General features: G+C 36.4%; 1 protein-coding gene across 2 annotated transcripts in view; it reads left to right on the forward strand.

Moving 5' to 3' along the window:
• The first annotated feature begins 3,451 nt into the window (after positions 1-3,451).
• The window catches only part of LUZP2 (leucine zipper protein 2), a 589,435-nt gene continuing 575,742 nt past the window's right edge, over positions 3,452-17,144 (forward strand). For both annotated transcript variants that reach the window (XM_030918939.1, XM_030918940.1), the window contains exon 1: positions 3,452-3,825. In XM_030918939.1, coding sequence (XP_030774799.1) covers positions 3,764-3,825 — 62 coding nt within the window. In that variant the 5' untranslated portion in view covers positions 3,452-3,763. The remainder of the gene's footprint in view (positions 3,826-17,144) is intronic.

Below are 17,144 nucleotides of genomic sequence, written 5' to 3' on the forward strand. Positions count from 1 at the left end.
TAAGGTTGTAAAGCAATAGATATCTTCATATATTACTAATGAAAATGTAGAATGGTGCAACTATCTTGAAGAAGAGTTTGGCAGTTTCTCAAAATGTTAAACATAGAGTTACTGTATGATCCAGGAATTCCACTTCTAGGTATATATCTAAGAGAACTGAAAACAGATGTTCGCACAGAAACTTTTATTTGAATGATCATAGCAGAGTTTTTCATAATAGCAAAAGTATGAAAACAACTATAATAAACGTTAACTGATGGATGGATAAACAAAATGTGGAATATCCATACAATGGAATATTATTCAGCAATAAAAAGAAATGAAGTAATGATATATGCTATAATACAGATGAATTTCAAAACATGAATGTGAAAGAGAGTAGTCATATGAAACCAGATATAGTATGATTTAATTTATATGAAATGTCAAGATTTGGGTCCATCCATAAAGAGAGAAATTAGATTGGTGTCTACGGAGGGTCAGGAGAAGGGATAAAGTGGGGACGAGTGAGTGATTACTCGCAGGTACAGGATTTCTTCTGGGGATGATGAAAATGTCCTGGAATTATACAATGATGATGATTTCATAATCTGTGGATGTGTATAAAAACACTAAATTACACACTTTAAAATGGTGAAGTTTTTAGTACCTGAATTAAATATCAATAAAGCTGTTTTTAAAATAACTTCTATATCTCCTAATCCTAGCACTTTCTAGAGACTCAGCACAACTGCTTGGCTTTTCTTGATATTCTTTATCAGACTTGGGTACAGTTACTACAAACAATGCTTGCTGACTCCAGTGTTAGGGCTCAGCATAGGATAAGTAGTTTAAGATAAGAGAATTGCTATCTGTACTGCTATATCTTTAAAATTCATTTACCAATTCTCCAAAGCCACAAAATTTATTCTGAATTAAAGCTTTTATGTGACAATGTGGACAGAATGTCATCGGTGATGGAGATTCCTAGTTTTGTAATTTTCCTAGAAGAAAAGACTTCTGCTGAGAGACACATCTGTACTTGAATTCAAAATAATACTTCAATTCTCTAAATCTGTGGGAGTTTCCAGAGTCTCACTTATGCTCACTGTTTAAGGTGTACTTCCCTACTATGTTACTCTCATGCTCTTCCAAGTTAGATGTCTTTGGGGGAAATTTATTTTCCTTTGTAACTTGCAGTAAATGCACAAAGGTCAACAAACTTTGTGGTTCTTTATAGATATACAATATAGATACAGTGTAAAGAAAGTTCATTCTGATTTTTTTTTTATTCATTGACATTAGGTAATTTGATTGTTTTATGCTATATGTCTAGTTGAAAGTAATAAAACTTAGGTTGGGGAAAGTTTTTTCTTACATGTGTATTTTTTTTTTCTCAAGAATACATTTTGAAGTATTGTAGACTGAATTTGAATGCCATCACCACTATATAAGTCTCTGAGTGACCTTGAGCAAGTTACTTAACTACTCTGAACCTGTCACCTTAACTGGAAAAGATAAAAATAATAGAAATAACTACCACATTTGGTTTCTATGATTAGGACATAAGATAATGGTGCAAAGTTGTTATATAAAAATGTGTTCTACAAATATGAGTGTTGTTTCCTGTTGTACACAGTTAAATAAAAGTACCAAGTAGCCTTATGTCTTTGTTGAGTATACAACTCAAGTAATCTCCTTCAAAGTGAGCGGGGAATCTATTGTTAGAAAACCCTGGCAGGAGCAAACTAGAGTTTATATTTTACTTGGAATCATAGTTCTGTTTTAGAAAAGTGTGGTGTCATTTTTTTTCTTTGTAAATGATATGCAATTCACATGTTAGTTTATTTGTATATGCCTACTTATTAGGCATATACAAGATCCATAATGTTGTGGATCTTATTAATATTGCCCAAGGGGCTAATATTCACTTTTCAAAACTTATTACTCATCTAGTTTAGCAGCTCAAGATTTTGAAGCAAATCTGTATTATATGCATGTGTTAACCTTCAATCCCATAAAAAAAAAAAAGTAAATTAGATGGTTAACCTTTTAGACTTGCATCCTCTTTAAAATCAAGCTTTACAGCAAATGCATTTTTCCTACAAATGTCTTCGAAAATGAGATTGAAGAGCATGTATCATCTAAATTTCTCTATAAAGAACTTGATCCTGAAATAATTGGAACATAACCTGAACCCTTTGGATAGGAATTCCTGGATACAGCTGTCCATTATCTTTTGGGACTTTGGTGCACCTCACCCTTTACTGAACACAACTTTGTGTCAAACACTGGGCTAGGAGTGCTAGGTGTGATGTTTGAGGCATTTTTTCTTCGGACTTAGTAGAACCAATTCTTTGTTTTTGTTTATATATATATATATAGTCAGATTTTGATGATATTCGGTCTGCTTATATCTATAATAGTGATAATAACATCTATTTCACTAGGATGGCTCTTGTGAAGATTAAATTAAATAATGTACGAAGATTGCTTTATACACAGTTATATAACCAGGATAATATCCCGATGGAATTCTCATTCTCTCTCTCTCTCTCTCTCTCTCTCTCTCTCACACACACACACACACACACACACACACACACACACGCAATATCATGTTATAAAGATCCTAGAATTGAATATCTCAGTAGCAGAGATAGTAGTTCTATTTCTCAGAATTGCTTTTGCAAAATGGTGTTTTGGATTAGAATTGTGCTATTTAATTTTTCTAATTAAATTTTCTAAATAGAGCCTATTAAATATTGGATATTTATGTTAGAACATTAAAAAATATAGAAAACAAAATGACCTACAAAACCTCTACCTTCCAGTACCATCATTCCGAGTTGATTATTGTTAACATCTTAATGATTTTTGTCCGCTAGGTCTCCTTGATGAGTTTCACCTGAGGAAAAGGACTCCTTCAGGTGTGTGAACTTGAGCCACTAGGTCCAACCCCATTGGCAGTTGCTGGTACAGACGACTGAAATCAGAGAGATCAGAAATCTTCAAAACCCAGAGCAGCAGATGTCTTAACGGTCCCGAAACGTTCTTAGGTTCTTTGCAGTCAACATTCACGGGTTAAGAAGCTTGCAATGCCATGACGGTCTGAGGGTGCATTTCTGGACGCTGCTTACTCCCGCTTCCTTCCATCTGTTTCAGGCAAATCATTATGCAGTTCTAATTAGAACAATCTAAACACTCTCTCCAGAGCGACATTCTTCCAAACACGGTTTAAGCAGGCGAGAGACACCTGCCTAGGACCCTAAGCGTCAGGAAGTCTCTCCCAGTGAATTGGGTCTCATCTCCTGCCGAGTACGCAAGTTCAATTATTGGCAGATTCGGTTTCTACTCTCCGCGCCCCGCCCCGCGCCATCCTGGGGAGCAGCGGGAATAAATGATCCGCCCCTGGCCGGTGCTCACCCGACTGGCCAGAGCGCAGCGCGGTGACCGAAGCGCGCGGGGCGATCGCGAGGCGCCCCCTCCCTCTCCCCGCGCCGCCTCCAGCGCGAGTGACAGCGCGCCCTCCGGGCTCCGGAGCGGCGACGCCGAACAATCCCGGGCAGGGCTCGCCTCGCCGGTGACATCACTCCTGAAGATACTCCTCGCTCCCAGCGCCTGCCTTGCCCAGGCGTCGTCCGTGTGTCCATCTCCGCCTTTTCGCTGCCGAAGAGCGCTCATCACTGGCTGGGGACAGAGCCGGGCACCGAGGAGCGACAGGATCCCGAGGAGGAGAGAGAGCGAAGGCAGCGAGGGAAGGAGGACCCCGGCAGGCAGCAGCATGAAATTCAGCCCAGCGCACTACCTGCTGCCTCTCCTGCCCGCGCTGGTCCTCAGCACCAGGTGAGTCCAGGAGCGTGAGTGAACTGAGCCCGGGGCGCTGCCGGGGCGAGGTTGGTCCTACTGTGGGTCACCAGTGGGAGCTAAGGCACTTCAGCTGTTTGCATCTCCCGCCTAAGCAAGAGGGACGCTGTATGGTTTGGGCTCTGACATCCTTCTGAGAGAGCAGAGCCCTTTTCTAGTTATCCCAGCCCCTGGAGAAAGTCTTAGGATTGCTCTCAGTGAGGGATCAAAAGCTTTCTCTTCAGAAGGAGAGAAAAGACATTTTACCCTCCGGTCCTATTAGTAGCCAACAGATAACACGCGGTAAAAGAACAAAATAAAGAACGGAAATAGACGAGGGAATTACCACCAGGCAGTGTCTTTACATTGAAGTTGTCTTAATAGCCATAGAGCTTCTCCCTTCCCCCAAGTGTGCCTGATTTAAGGAAGTGGAAACCAGAGAAAACAGATTAATCCTGGAAGATGCTAAGACTTGTACAAAAGTTCCTGGACTCCTAAAATGGCCTGTTTCAACGTCTTGGATAAGCCTAGTGATAGGCGTTTTCTTTTTACTGTCTTGTGAACAGGTCTAATTAAAGAGCACAGAAGGCGATTAAAAGTTAAAAGACACACTCTCAGAGTGCTGATGCAGAGACCCTAGTCAGAAACAATTAAGTACTGTACTCCATCACTGGGCATGGATGGGACTTTAAGCCCCATTACAGAGGAACTATTTTTAGTGGAGATTTAAAATGCAGAGATTGAGAAGAGTTTTGTGACTCCCCACTGTTGATCAAGTCCCAAAGTTGTGATGGGTTTGCTTTTTTCTTCCACAAGCGCAGCACAACGGTGGACTGTTTAGTTGCCCAGGAGTGAGTCTTTATTCTGCATGCCCTTAGCATCATATTGGCAGCAACCTCTTTCCCTTGGCCACTGTAAAATAAAATAACCCACACAGGATGAAGATCCTTTCAAATCTACATGAATAGAAACATTATTTGATTGTGCATCTGATGGCAAATAACGTGGGGATATAGGGTTGTTTCTAATTCTGAAATGGAAAAAGGTGAAAAAAACTTTCTCTTACAAACCAAGTCTGTAAAATTCTTGATTCCGTTCCTAATCTACACACCTTCTTTCAGGCCTGTGTAACCAAACTTTCCTTTTAGTGTAGAGACTATGTTATTTACTCTCAATAATTGATAAATTTAGTCTTTCCTTGCAAACAAAGCCCAGGTGACTTTTCCAGATTAAAATGAAATGTGAGTTTCATTCTTCATTTTCTCTAAGGTTTGCTTGTCATTTCAAGTCATGAAGTGCAGATGGTTTTAAAGAACGCTAGTTTGTTTCCCAGTATTATGATTAGTTGCTCTAAATACAGAGCCCATTTTAATATTTGTGGTTAGCTCTCAACAGTTCAATACAAATTATGCATCACAGTTATTCTTTAAATTCTTGCCATTCACTCTAATGTTGTGATTTAGTCTTCTAGAGAAAGGAAATTTTCTAACTTTAGACACTTAAGTCAATGCCAGTCAATATACGCATAAAATAGTAAATATTTAAACAATAAAAATCCAGCCCACAGTGGTTTTAGACTGTGAACATCACTAGAGTTCCAAAAGTACATTTGCTTTTTAAGGATACTATAATTATGAAAAAGCTATATAGTCTCTAGCTTCCAAAGTTTTCATGTTCATTATCTAATGCAGGGTCAAAAAGCCATTATCTTTTCCTTGCATGAAAGTGTTGATTTTGATAGGGATAAATTTCTTTAAAAATAGTTAACACTTATTACAACAAAACCTGGAATAATCATCTAGTTCACTTTAGTTTTGAAACTTCTGCAATGCTTGCAATATGTGAAAACTATGACTGGTGATTAAATTTTACCAGAAGAGAATGCTGGGTTTGAAAAAAAAGGAAATGTTCATAATAAGTAGCATATCTTATTAGTGTGATTACTCTGTAGCAATTCATTTTACTGGATACCCAGAATACCCTGTGATATTGAACAAATCTGAAAAGGAATACGATGCTATCAGTATCATTTTGCAAAGAAGAGACTATGTTTTAAAGATCTCTAACAGAAGGTCATTCTCTGTGTAATTTATCAGTTCTTATAGGCACATGCTTAAAGTGTAGATTAGAACCTAAACTGAGCAGCTTTGCAAGACAGTTGTGTTAGTAGGGATGAGCTTATTGTCCTGCTGGGAAAAGCTGAGTGGTTCAGCCATGGCCACCTGTGACAGTGGGTTTTCTCGCCAAAGACTTCTGTTAACTTCGTTTCTTAGTCAGTAGTCGCGTATGTGAAGCAAATGGTATTTCACAGGTTTAGATCATGCTGGAGGCATTAGCAGTGGGTGGCAATTGCTAGTTTTTCCTATAGCCTTTGAGTAATCTCACCTGTCTTTTATTGTCAAACTCTTGCCCAAGTGTAGGTAATACAGAGCAGAGACTCTTAATGAAAAAAAGAGATTTGTTTCATTCTATCTTTCTCTGAGTGCATTGCCTTAATAGTTTGCTATCTTATTTCCAATAGGTCTGAAGTTCAGTTGTATTTTAAAGTAACTTGTTCACTGAGACAAACGCTGCAGGTGAAAAGGCAGTCTTTTGACTGTGTTGTGAACAGGTCTAATGGTATCTAGCCCACAGCAACTGTCTTTTAAATAGACATTTTTGAATAGAAAATAATGCTACCTTTTAAATAGACATTTTTGAATAGCTTTCTCTTCTTGTTTGTTCCTCCTCCTCACCTTTTCTGAAGCAACTTTAGATGCTGAAGCACAAAATCCCATCATTTAATCACAGCGAACATCAATGGCCCCCAATCAGACTTAATGTATTTGTCCTGAAAGAAAACGAAATGTTCACTTTACACAAAAGCCAAGTATTTTTCTCTGTTTTACTGGTAAACCCCATAGAGTTTTAAAAAAAGAAAAAGAGCTGTTTAATTTCCTGGCATATGGTCTCTCGTGTTTAGAAAGTGCATATAAATTACAAAAAAATCAAGTTAATGATATGAATAATGTAACTAATACAGAAACTCATTTAAACTGTACACAAATAAATGTGGTCAAAGAAAGCAAGCATGTTGGTTTAATAGCTTTGGAGAAGAATGACTGTACTTTTAAGATAGCCCTGTTGTATAGTATTAAATTGCTATTCCAAGATAGCCAGTAATTGACTTCAGAAAGAAGTAGTATAGGTATTGAAAGTAATGGTAGGGTGAAAAATTCTTTAGAAGTTCTTGGTGAAAAGGAACCCATGGAGTGCTGGAGAAGGCTTGTGCTTTATTCTGCTGAACCTCTGTTCCTTTATGCTGTGGTTATGCTCTCGATGCCTTTGGATTGTTAACTTTTAAATGACTTAATAGGGAGAGAGACATGGCAGGGGAGGAGTGAAGGTCTACTGACTTCTGGTGGTTTTCCATGAAGCAAGAACTTTGAGGACATGATCGGTTATAGTCCTCCCAATAGGAGTCACCTTAGAGGTCTCTCCTGGGCCCTCTGATCAGCAGTCACACTACATGTTTATTTTGGAATCTTTTTAGATGATACTATATATTGAAGATGCCCCAGACTATTTGTTCCATGAATTAAACTAACCTCAAGATCTACTTCATTTGTAGAATAAAGGACAAGAATCACAATAAACACAATGAGAACACACAACAAATATTTCCACCCAAATAAATTTGATGCAAGAAGCAGTCTTACCTTAACCCTCCTGAAATAGTTTGAGACAATATGAGTTTCTTTCCTAAGTCCTGTGCACAGTGTCTGCCACACATGACATTTTATAGGATGCTACCTACATTCCTTTATTTGTGATAAAAATTGCACCTTCCATGTAAATGAGATAGAGGAATGGCGTTCTTAAGAAGACATTAACACACAAATATTCTGACTTCTCAAATTGCAGTTTTGGACCTTAGTTGCCTATTTCCAATAGCAGTTTTAAAAAATGACTTATCTGGTTATTATCTTTGTGGATTGAATTTTCTCCATGACTAATGATAGGGACACCTCAAATATTTGATTTGTCTGTACAGTTGTACTTCACCAAACTCCATGTAATTGAAAGGAAGAACTTGACCTTCTAACCAGGAAGCAAAGATAACTGAAACCACTGAGGAATGCATGATTCTAATGAAAAAAATGTTTTCTCATGTGTGTTATAAGAAACTATGTGTGCAGCTGTTTCTCAGTGACTTCTAGAAGATTTGCTAAAATCCCTTTTACAAATGGTGCTAAATCATTTAAGTAACCTGATTAAACAGGTACTGTTTAAAATTATGATTCCTTTTCTGAGAAATCCAAAAAGACTCTCTGAACTTGTCTTCATCCCTGTAGACATGTCTTTGATGTTTCATTATCATACATTAAGAATGTGCCTGCCAGCAGTCAGTTATTGCATGAATCATCAGGGCAACACAACAATAGAGTAGTTGTATATATCCATAATCTAGTCATATACACAAATCATTGTATGTAAAACAAAATTGGGTAAATAACAAAATTTTACACAAATTTCTAAGTGTGAATGAAGGAAAGAGTAATTAATGCCAATTAAGGGGTGTCTGGGGCAACTTCTACTTTCCAAAGATATTGAGAAGAAAAATATTTTGTAATCAACCTCAATATCCTGCCACACTTACTATATGTTATTAGGTAAGCTTCTTATCCTCTCTATCCAGTTTTCTGATGTAGAACACAGACCTTCTCGTAACACCTACTTGAGAAGGTAACAGTCTTCAATTGTAAGGACTAAATGAGTTTATCCATGAAAAGAGTTTAGCATATTCCCTGGAACACAGTAAGTACCCAACAGAGGTTAGCCTGTACAGTTATTATGGTACTATTAATGTTATTTTCATGAAATCTTTGTGATTGATTTGGCCATAGCAGAAAAAAGAAAAAATTATATAGATACAAATCAATTAGGTGACATGAAATTAACAAGAAGCATAGTCATCATCAAAAAAAAAAAAAAAAGAATGATTGGTAGAGAAGAGAGGAAGTCAGAGATGTAACGGGGGTTATTTGATTATTAGGCTAGTTCTTCTCTACAGTGTACTGTTTCTTTATTTGTTTGTTTGTTTTTGAGATGGAGTCTTGCTCTGTCGCCAGGCTGGAGTGCAGTGGTGTGATCTCGGCTCACTGCAATCTCCGCCTCCTGGGTTCAAGTAGTTCTCTGCCGCAGCTTCCTGAGTAGCTGGGATTACAGGCACCTGCCACCATGCCCGACTGATTTTTTTTGTATTTTCAGTAAAGATGGGGTTTCACTGTCTTGGCCAGACTGGTCTTGAACCCATGATCCACCCGCCTTGGCCTCCCAAAGTGCTGGGATTACAGGCATAAGCCACCGTGCTTGGCCCCTCCAAAGTGTTTTTGATGGTGCTGTGCACTTTGGTGAACACCATGAAGATCTGGAATATTTAACTTAATGACTTAGAATAAGATTTAGCATAAAAGTGAATATTTGTCCATTTGTATACCTAATTAAAATGTAATTGCTATAAATTTTGATATGAAATCCAAGCTATGAGTACAAGTGTCAATGAATAAAAGTGAAAGTTTTCAAACTATGTAGGTAGGGTAGATTTGAAAGTTTTTATGACTTTATTTTCTACTTCTTCATTGATTTCATCATTTACCAGCAACATTTAAAAGGTACAAATGTTTAGAAAAAATAAAGAAATAAAAGATAGTATTGACATTTTTTTCTACTATGGAGAACAAATTAAGAACCACTGATATAGAGGAAGCCCAACTATTATAGTTTTAAAAACGACTATATAAAAGGGACCTTATATTGTCAGTTTTTAAATAGCTTTAGTGGTTGTTGAGCTTCAACTAGTTTGTACATACATTATCATAAACTTTTCACAGTTATGTAATAAAATTCTGACGATTACATGAACAGTATATTTCTCTTTGTTTTGCTATAGATTACTGTGTGAATGTGAATGTGTTGACAATGACATCTGTCAACTGAGTGGATCATAGAAAAGGGTGTACTTTACCTCTAAGAGTAGATGAAAGGTACAGATCATGTCAAGCTTGCATCAGAGAAAGTGCAAATATTTACTAAGACTTCTAAGAACTTTGCTTCATGAGTATGAAGACACAAGGTGAAGGTCACCCAAGTAAACAGCGTGCTCTGAGGATTCTTTCATACCCTAGGAGACATAATTATGCCATAGGTAGTGATTGCATTGCAATTATGTCTGAATTGTTTGGTGTTGCTTTCTAGTGTTTTAATCTCTTTAAGTGTATTTTTAAAAAGCCTACTATTGGGAAACATACTGTGAACACAAGATTGTGTTCAATCCAAAGCCTTACAATTTAGAGGTGAGAAAACTGAAACCCAGGGTGACTGAGACTTGCCCAAGGTCATAAAGGGAAACAAACTAGAACCCAGAACTTTCCACTATATTCATTCTGTTCTGTTATGTGAATGTTCTCTATGATATAGCTCTTCTGTAATTAAGCAACATGTGTCTAGTTGGTACCTACAAAGCATCCAGAACTATTCTAGTTATTATGGAGTATAAAGTAACTTAAAAATAAATTACCCCACCACATGTAATCATCATAAAACAACAGGCCATAAGACAAAGGGAATTACAGTAATAAGAAGTTGAATATCCTGTATTCAGTAGATTTTTGAAGAATAAGCTAGAATAAATAAGATTCTAGGTCATTTTCAAAACTCAAAGCAGAGTCATTAATGAGTTCTCATCATTGCACATAATTTACCTCCCAAAAGATATATCTATCATGGTTCCTGCTGACCTTTCAGTTGTATTGTAAGGTGATATTTTTGGTGCCTTTGAGATCTTTCCATTGAAAGTATTTCCTATAACTATAGTTCTTAGACATTTGCTCATATAAATCTCACTTGTTAAATCTATGCTGAAACTGTGCTATTTCTCAATGGGCAGCGTGCTAACTATCTTGGAAAGATGTGTTCCTTAATGTGTTCATACCCGGCTTTAATATAAGATGACATTACATTTTCTTTGGTTTACATTTCTCTACACTTTCATCATAGCTTATGTGAGGATGATATAGTTATAGCTATATAATATTTTTAGTTTCAGATGGTTGTAGATTATTCTACCTGCATATGTTATAAGCTCTTCACCTTTCATATGTTCTTTAACCATTCTGAAACTTAATTGTCTCCTCTATAAAAAGTAAAATAATAACATCTAACATTTAGGGCCATTAAGATTAAATCAAATGTATTCAAATTGTGTCTCAGGGCACGTAACTGTGCCTTGTAGTCCCTCAGAAAATTCTAAGACATGTTTGTTATTATTATACATAGATATGATAATTTAATATGTTTATTTTATATAGAACACCTCAAGCAAGCAACATGTAAGTTAATAATTTTATTAAAATTCAAAATAAATGAAGTCCTTTAATTTCATAGTTCTATACTAATATAGCCAAAATTATAAAATTATAATTTTTTTCTAATAAGATTCTCCTGGGGCCAGGGCAAGTAGGGAACTAACCCAATGAATGACTTTCATGAAGATGTGAAACATTACCCATTTCTGTGACAGAATGCACTTTAGAGAGTACCTAAAGAGAAAATGCTTTACTCTAATTTCTAATCCTTGCTGATAATTAAATAAGTGAAGGTCATAAGCATTTGGCATCTCATCTTCAGTTTCCTCTTTTCATTTTTTCCTTTCTTGTTTAGAAAATAAATGAGACTAAAAGTGTGCAGTGACTCACTGTTTTCCAAACCAGTTCTCAGAAACGAGTTAAGGTATCGGTAAGGGCTGAATCAGGTCCTAGGACTTTCATCTCATATCCCCTGTGGAGGATGTGACTTCTTCTGACTTCCTCCTGCCTGTCCTGCAGAGAGTTATGATGGTTTCTGGCCACCAGATTCTGATTCATAACATACTGCTACCATCTAGAATCACTTACTCAGTGAGTGCTGATAAATGGAGTCAGGGAGTGTAGGGGAGGAATGGAGATGACAAGAGGTGTTTGTCATGTTGCATGAGGTTAAATCCAAAAGACTGTGAGCTTAAATGGAGACTCTGAATCAGACTTACTTGTTATATGCATTTAGAAATGTCAATGAATATCTCTTAGCCATATTTAACAGTGCCTCTCTTATAGAAACGTCAAGAGGATTGAATAAACTAATGTATAAAGAGTAGCATCCAGCACAGAGAAATACAGCTCACTATGTTGACAGTCTTACATTATCTAATTAAAGTTTTACCCTACCAGATTGTACATGAATGTCAGCAAAAGAGATCATTGAGAAAACCTCATGTGGCATAGGCAAGTTAGAATTGTTGATGAAGAGATTGTGGAGCTCACACCTAACCTCCTTTATGACAAACTGAAAAACCAAATACAATGGTGTTTTTCCTTCAAGAACATGCAGCTAATTTGGGGCTAATGTGGAGGCCAGTTCTCTATTATCTTAACCAATTTCAGTTGGGAACACTAATTTAAACACCTATAACACTTCTAAGAGAAAAAAAATAAGGAAAGTCAGTAGTACCTGACCTGGTTTCTATCTGGTGCCTGAAGCTCCAAATTATGTTGCTAATATGGTTAAATATTAAATATAGGTATAAAATAATTATTACAATTATATTTCCATATTCATTATTTTAAAGAGGGTTCATTGTTCAAGTTTACCTACAGGTGGCAGGACTAAATGTGTAAATCATAAAACAAGGGCAGCATAACATTAACAAGACAATTGACAAGTTGAAGCTCCTGGACTTCTAAAATTAAGTAATCCTACAATGGGGTAAGTTTGGTCATGACCTGCAGAGAATGCTCCAGAAGAGGGACTAGGATTGCAGAAAGGAAGGAGAAACTTAGCACAATTGAGCTACTGGAATGTAGTGTGCTTGGAAAGAGACTATACGAGTGGAAGGAAAAGCCCCACTCACTAGCCTTCCCGCTTGTACTTTATATATAATTTTCTCTTTTTTTAACACTTGCAGTCATTTATTCCTGGCCTTTGCAGTAAACTAAGCATTGGGCAGGAAAAGGTGGGAAAGTCTCTGAATTATAAAAGAAACAAGAAAATGTGTGAAAAATTGGAGTAACATCTTAGGAAGACACAGATATGGGCTGCAACTTTATATTGTTGTAGCTTTTGCCTTCAGATGCCACGGAGAAAAATGTGAGCTCTTTCTGCATGTAAGTTCACATAAAAAGTGAGGGGATTTGTTTTCTTTTTCTGACATGACAGTTTAGAAAGATATTGAAATATATCAAATCCCTTTTTTGTGTTCTCTATATATCTTTATTTCAGTTGGCCATTTTATACAATTATAACCTACAGGTTAGACCAAGATTTCTGAGGACTAATCATGTCTCTAGAAGTGCTAGCTGCTTACTCTTTGTCACTTAATCCTTACCTATGACAAAATATTATATTCACATAATTATATTCATATTCATCACTAGGGACATCTAAGTTTTGCACTAATTAAATGACTCCCATATTCCCCCAGCTAGAAATTGGTCAGATGCTAGGTTATTATTCTGAGAATGGCTTTATGAATAAAACTATAGGACTGCCTATATAGAATCTAATCTCTGTATAAAGGTACAGTGAAGAAAAGTAATAATCAGTACTACAAATAAGAAAGCAGAAGCTAAACCATACTGGCAAATGGCTGCATGTTTTCAGTAGGTGAGACAGAGTACATGAAACATTTTCTTAAAATAAATCAACTAAAATATTCATTAGTTTGAAGACCAGCCAAGTAAAGCCTTTATTATAAATACAAAAGTTTGCCAGGTGATACATGTTCTCAATTTAGAGTTTCTCCAAGTATGCGCCTCATTCTAATTGAATGAGAATTACCTGTGAGGATCCTTAAAAAGACAGGTTTCAGTTCCTACCCTAGACATTGAATTTTCACTTTAATATGGAACTTGGGGCGCTTCCTATATATACGAGAGCTTAGAAACCACAGTTCTAGTATTTCAGAACTATAAAGTCTAGTATACTTTCATCTCTTTGCCATTTACTCAACATGCAAACTGTAGCTGAAGTCAGGAGAATGGGAAGATGCTGATGTTTTGGCAAAAGTCACACTTTTACCCGTGTGTATAACTACATTTAGTAAATGAGGATGTCATTGTGCACCAGGCTGCTTTTATCAGTCAATTTAAACGAAAATAATTATCTGCCTCACATACCTTTCTTTAAAGGGCTGAGAAAATGCTCAAATAAATTGTGTAAAATATTTACATGGATTTATCAGGGTGCATACTGTATTTAGAAAATATGTAACAAAAGGTGAAATGTCTGAGATAAACTACAAATAATTCAAACTTTATCTCCCTCCCTAGCTTTCATCACTGCAAGTTGTGTAATAAAGAGGCGAAAAAACAAGACCTACACGTGAAGCCATAAAAATGCTTGTTCTAGGGCCGGGCGCGGTGGCTCACGCCTGTAATCCCAGCACTTTGGGAGGCCGAGGCGGGCGGATTACAAGGTCAGGAGATCGAGACCATCCTGGCTAAGACGGTGAAACCCCGTCTCTGCTAAAAATACAAAAAAATTAGCCGGGCGCGTTGGCAGGCGCCTGTAGTCCCCGCTACTCGGGAGGCTGAGACAGGAGAATGGCGTGAACCCGGGAGGCGGAGCTTGCAGTGAGCCGAGATCGCGCCACTGCACTCCAGCCTGGGTGATGAGCAAGACTCCATCTCAAAAAAAAAAAAAAAAAAAAAATGCTTGTTCTAGTCTACTTAGGAAAGGAAATCTGAACTTTCAAAATGAGGAGAAGTAATATTTACCTGGTAAAAATTAATGTTTTGATCATCTTCTCTCTACTCCCCATAAATGGTGGCTGGTTTTGCATGATGTTAAATAATTTTTTTCAGAGAAATGTGTGCATTAAATAGAATATGCAGCTATGCCAGTCATATTTCCCTAGTGCCTAACCTCTGTATCATTAGTTAATTCTCCTAGAGTGAAAAAAGGCTCAAAAGGTAATATAAATAATAATATAATATTTATAATAATATAAATGAATAATGCTTAGCAATTATATAATACCATCAACCAGGTTAATCTTTACAATAAACCTTGAGGTGATGATTGATGTTGCCCTAATTTTATAGCTGTAGAAACTAAGGCGTATGAGATTAGATTAGTTGGCCAACATTATAAATGGTAAGCAGTGAAGTCTAATGGCCCTAGAACATTCATTCTTAATCACTGTACTACAGTGCCTCCTAGGATGTAAAGTGAAGTTCTGGAATGGCCTTAAATTTTGGTGTTGGCTTCATTTATGGGTTCTAGTTGCATGCCCTTCCACAAATAAAGAAGTAGCCAGCATTTTATATACAGTTAAAGAAGGAAGGCAAAATGTTACTTTTTCTCAGGTAAGCTCACAACTAAAGGTGACAGAAGATCCTTTCTTTCAAGTTCTAACTAAAATGTTTATTTTGTTTTTGTTGTAAAAGAAAAATAATCATATATTAGCATGTTAATATCTTTATGTGTGGAGGTTGTTTTCTAAAAAAATACCAGTGAACTACAGTTTTCTACTGCCTGGCTCCAGATGTCTTCCAAGTGTTATTGTGGGGCTTAGGAACAAGTATGTGGAATCAGGCTGACCTGTGGTCTAATTATAGCTTGGTATCTTCTACGTATGTCATTCCAGGTAGCTGTCTCAATTCCTCAGACTCATAATTTAATTTTTAAAAATAATTTATAACAGTAGCTAAAAGTTACTGCTTGTTTTCCATGTGTAAGAATTGTACTACAAATTTGTCTAAATTTACTTTAAATTTATTTTAAATTTAAATTCCACGTCAGAATCCTGAGACAATAAATGTTGGCAATAAAATTTTTGATGGCCAGACATTTGGGAAGTAACTCAGAAACTAAGGAGCTATTGGGACTACATGTAGACTGATGGGACAAAAAACTTGTGTCATACACACGTGATGTGTGTGATGAGTTCAGGGTACAGTGCACGGTAGGTTCTTGCCCCCTGTTTGCATGCTGACTCTCAAGACATTCCATATAGGAAACAGTATCACCTTTGGTTTTAGAGATGTGAAAAGCAACAAACTCAGCATTCACATTTGGTCTGTCCTGAGAGCCTTACCATATAATAATAACACCCAGATTTTTCTTAGGAAGTTGTTTGGCTGGAACTGTTCTTCCACTGGTAATCAGAAGATGGCACTGTGAAGTATAGTACAGTCATAACTGTTCTAGAATTAACTTATTCATAGACTGATACATTCACCTTGAAATTTGTATCTAAAAAGAGTATATAATATGTACTACATGATATATACAGTATATATAATATATGGTATATATTGTGTATGTGGTATAGTATATATTATGTAGTGTATATAGTATATATAATATATAGTATATATGTATTATGTAGCATATATTATATGCATATTTTAATAAATACATTTATTACTCACAGACATCTTACCTTTTTCTGAATACTTATCCTTAAAAATAGGGTTACATATAACATATTTTATATGTTATATATACATAATATGTACATATATTCTGTAGTATATATTGTATGCATATTTTAATAAATATTTTAAACACATTGCTCATAGATATTTTGCATTTTTCTGAATACTTATCCTTGAAAGTAGGCTTATTTGATAACACACTATCATTGGCTTATTCCAGTAATCACTACAGTGTTTCTTCTATGTCTACCTTTTTCTCGAAGGAGCATAGACTTGCAAGTTTAATAATGTATACATTTCCCCTATATATTATTTTACTCAAGTGACATAACATTAAGTTAATTCTCAAAGACGGCCTTGACAGGTAGTGGGCAATGTGTGAGGGAGACATAATATCTGGCAGTTTTATAATATTTTAATTTTAATTGTTATACATGCTCATAACTCCTCACAACATCTTATGTAGCAATTTGTAATAACCTCATTTTATGGATGAAGAGAATTTTAGTAATGGCACCCAGGTAGCTTAATCCCAGGGCTCTGAATTCCACATCCACAAGACCAAAGTTGCTTTGGAACCTTAAAAGTTGGGGTGCAAAGGAGGCAGAGTTACCGGATGGCTAACTCTTATGCCTTAAAGAAGTAAAAGGAAAGAGCAGAGTGTACTGAGGATTTAAATTGTGATGCTGCCCATTTATATATTTGGAAGATGAAGCCACAGTTACCAGCCTGACAGGACTAAAGAAGATAGTGCCTATGCAATGTTTGGCATGTTTTGCCATATTGGCTTTGGTTCTATATTGGCTTGGGTGCATTTCATAAGTTCCTGTAAGAACCTACCTGTAACCCTTGCCACCTTAATCA

This window comes from Rhinopithecus roxellana, chromosome 15 (assembly GCF_007565055.1).
Source record: "Rhinopithecus roxellana isolate Shanxi Qingling chromosome 15, ASM756505v1, whole genome shotgun sequence".
Lineage (NCBI taxonomy): Eukaryota > Metazoa > Chordata > Mammalia > Primates > Cercopithecidae > Rhinopithecus > Rhinopithecus roxellana.